Source organism: Etheostoma spectabile, chromosome 5, assembly GCF_008692095.1.
Source record: "Etheostoma spectabile isolate EspeVRDwgs_2016 chromosome 5, UIUC_Espe_1.0, whole genome shotgun sequence".
Classification (NCBI taxonomy): Eukaryota; Metazoa; Chordata; class Actinopteri; order Perciformes; family Percidae; genus Etheostoma; species Etheostoma spectabile.
The window spans coordinates 24,238,029-24,242,036 of record NC_045737.1 but is presented as its reverse complement, the minus strand read 5'-3'; the positions used below and the strand labels follow the sequence as shown (position 1 = coordinate 24,242,036).

The window sequence follows — 4,008 nt, the reverse complement described above, 5'->3', positions numbered from 1 at the left end:
CATCAATTTACTCATTTGTTACAGACTTTTTTATTGAGAAGAGCATTGCATGGAACAACCCATGTTATTTTTGGGCAGTGTAGCTGAAAGAATGCAAATTTCTGATGTAGAAACTTTGAGAACGGATTAAATTTGACCGGAGGTCAACAGAAGGGTTAATGCCACATGAGCCAAGAATCTAAGTTCAAAGCATTTTTGCTTGTTAAAGAGTCATGTCCATGATATGCCAGAAGGGGGCAGTATTTGTTTGTATTTTCTCAATATTCATTCAGGAGAGTTGTCTAATCATTGCTGTATTGCAGGCCTGTAGTTTTGACGTGGGGGAATGACATTAAATCAAACCATTTTTAATTCTTTACTTAAGCTTAATATCATTTTCCAACATTCAGAGGATTGTAAAAATCTTTGTCAGTTTTATTTTATAACGTATTATGTAATAATGATTAATATGATGCAGGTTAATGATGATTTTGTCCTGTTATGACATTATATTTGTATTTATCAGTGTGTAATTTTTTCTTCTTTTTCAGTTTTACTACAACTTCAGCACAGAGCGAAGCGTTGCTGTGTAATGTTTGCACCTTGGCAGACCGAGACACGAGGACTGAAACACTACAGATTCAGATGGACCATAGGGCTCATTTGTTAAATAATGTACTAATAAAATTAAGAAAAGGTTTGAGATGCACCATGGCTGTATGTTGTGTAATTCAAAGCGCACATAGTATGCTCATTTTCAGGTTCAGAACTGTATTTAGTGGTTGTACAAGAATAGGTTTATGTGGTTTAATTTTCAAAAAACACTACTTCACTAAATATTTTTGGTGTACTGCACATTGCTGGAGCTCTTCTTTTCACCCTGTGTGTTGAGCACTCTGTTTTAGCTACAGAGTGACTCACTTCTATTCCATCTTCGTTGGGAGTCACACGTGCGCATTAGCTTGGCAAAGGCTACTAGCCAGTCAGAAGCAGAGTGTGAGGGCATGCTACACTAGCAGCTAGGCAAACACCCCTAGCCCTAACCCATGTGTTACAAAATGATGCACATTCGTCACAGAAGTACAGGCTGGACTACAATAGAGTTGTTTGGAGCAGTTTGTGAAAGTGTTTTCTGTTGGAGATGGTAAGTCCCTTTGGACTGGACTTTGGGCTTTTTCACTTTTTAAACCTATAACGTGCCCAAAAAGATAAATAACACAATAAAGGAAAGGGAAAAGCCAAAAAATAACATTAGCACTTTAAAACAAAAAAATATTTTTACTTTAAAACACACACTTTTAAAACACTTTAAAACAAAAAAATATTTTTACCTTGTTGGATTCTATGATTCTGAACTTAAAATATTTTTGACAGTGTACGACTACATTACATTTTAAAAGATTTTCCAAAATACTATTTTGAAAGTGACTTTTCAAAAATGTGTTTTGTCCTAGCTTAGCCAACTCAGATTAGTCTCACAATAAGCGCCATGCCCAAAATAAACCAAACTAATTAATATCCCTGGACAGATGAATGCTGTTATAGCTGTGACTCACATTGTGCTAATCAGAGTAGCGGGGGCCGCGCTGACAGTGAGCAGCAGTCAGGGAGGACAAAGAAGAGAAGCAGCCTCATCACACTCCAACAGGCCCCTCTGATGTTCCTTTTCCAGCAGAAGCAGCTTTCCATCACACAGTTCATCATGGGCAGCGTGTAGCAACAACGAGCAGAGCCTTTTTTTTACCCCCGACGCCCGCCCACGTCAGCAGTGATGCCTCTCCTGAGAATGGAACACAACATTAAGTTTCAGCGCTGTGAACATGTTAGTATTTATCATTAATTTATGGTATTTCTAAGTTGTGTTTGAACATTTGGGGGGGGGAGGGGGCATATTATAACTTGAGGATCCAGGGGTTGACCACCATAACATTTTGAGCATCAAATACTTAATTTCTGGCATTAGGTTGATTTTTGGATGTAGCAATATGTGCCTTTTCTGCATCAATTTATGGTGAAAATGTCTAGTCACGTAAAGGGAATTGTTATGAATTATTCTCCTGTATTGTTCACTTCATTGTCGTATTGAACGGTTATATTTACTTTTTTTGGGGTTGTCTTTCCTATATTTTGAAGGGCGACACTTCTACCTCTTCTGAATATTGTGGGGGGGGGCTCGTATCCCCTGCATCCCCCCAAAATCTATGCCTATGGGTATTTCTACCTACAGCTTAGTGGGAAATGATTTTTGAAAGAACAACTGAAAAAAAATCACCTTTTCGTGGAGTTTTTGTAACATTTTAATATTGACAATCCCTCATATTTCTGAATGACCAAAGACAGGTGATGATTTTTATATTAAAATGAAGCAACTTTACAGTTGAATACCAAAACATTACTATCTTCTTACTCCTGCTTGCATGTGTCATTTGCAACTAATTAAATTGTAAGAATCAATTTGCACATTTTCGCAGGTGTAATTAGTATCAGAAACTCATTAATGGATTAATGTCCCCGTTGTTAATTAGACACTCATCCTGGTAAGTTTGTGAACTTATGGATTCTGTTAACAATGCAGGTATTTCTTCTTCTTTCTTTTTTTTTTTCTAGCCAAAACTCCTAATGGCTTTTAGTATTCACAGGTGTTAAATGAAGCGCACAGCAGATGACAACCCTCTGCGAGCGCTCGCGTTAACTCCTCTGTTCTGCCACTGAAATCAAAGCGACGGTCTGGAGAATCCTCTGCAGAGGGAACAGCTTTCACGCTCCTTCACGAAGGTGACACTCATGTCAGTGATGCCCTAGAGCACAGCGACAGGCTCCAACAGCGCTCCTCCATGCTGCGCATTCAGTCCAGTAGCCTACATATATACAGTACACCATATGTATCCAGATTCACACAGGCTGTACAAGAACAACTCAACCAGTAGTATTTGGACTGATACCTGTGAGGAAAAACTTTGCAACAAGTAACAATATCACTATTATTACTGACCATAAAATCAGTTTCAGGTATTGTTGATTATATTGTTACATCTCCCAATGTTTAGACTATGTCGTTCATAGCACATGATGTATGAAGTCATGTAAGTTTGTGTGTGAAATTAAAAGAAGAGATACACAACTGCATCCTAAAGGATTTTATTATTATAAATCTCCCATGAAAAGACCAAAACAACGAAGAACAACAATGGGGGAATCTTCCCAACAAGTATTGTCTGTGGAGCCAAAGTCCAATACAGTAGCTTATTCCTCTGTGCCGTGGAGCTCCTTAGTTGTCCAAAATCACCTAAATGAGCCGTGTGGTTCCACTGGGTGAAATGAAAGGACATGTTCACTATGATTGTGAGTCCATTCCACAAACTTCTGTTCTGCTACTGTAAATATTCACTATCTCACCAAATTCGCAGCTGAAAAAAGTTCCTAACAACTGTACTGTTTATTCATGTTTCAGTAATGTTTTAATAGTTTTTTTTAGACTTTTACTTAAACTGGATGTGTGCAGAAGAGGATTAGGGCCACATGTGAGAAAAATGTATTTGAGTTCTGAGTATAAAGTCAGACTTTTAAAAAAAAAACAGAATTCTGACTTGAAACTCAGAACATTTTTCACATGTGGCCCTAATCCTCTTCCATGGAAGTGTATATTCTTCGTCTGTTTTGAAAGATTTACGTCTTCAGAACAAATTGGCCTGGGGCTGAGTGCTACTGCTAGTCCTGGGTTGAAAAGTATCAAGAAGTGGACTACTGCATTGTTGCTTTTTGGTCTTTTTATTGGAAACGTTAAAAATAAAAACAAAAATATAGAATACTGCCAGCCTTTCCTCAGAAAAATGTGTACAATTTTTCTGCAGAACTTAAACTGTTACATCTGAGTCTTGTGCTCAACGTGAGCAGCATTCAAGGAGTTGCTGTTATCAGCAGGTAGTCTGACGTTCAGATGCATGTCACAGTGTTTGGATGAAGCTTATCAGCGGTTTTGCATTCATGCAAAAAAGAAGCAGTGTAGCCAAACTCTCCAGATGGGCACAG

General features: G+C 38.1%; 1 protein-coding gene across 3 annotated transcripts in view; it reads left to right on the top strand.

Moving 5' to 3' along the window:
• Positions 1–687, top strand: part of LOC116689975 (multivesicular body subunit 12B) — a 38,065-nt gene extending 37,378 nt beyond the window's left edge. Inside the window, exon 10 of one of the 3 annotated variants that reach the window (XM_032516722.1) lies at positions 531–687. In XM_032516722.1, the coding sequence (XP_032372613.1) occupies positions 531–572 (42 nt within the window). In that variant the 3' untranslated portion in view covers positions 573–687. The remainder of the gene's footprint in view (positions 1–530) is intronic. The other 2 variants (XM_032516723.1, XM_032516724.1) reach the window with 2 other exon arrangements.
• Positions 688–4,008: the final 3,321 nt, after the last annotated feature.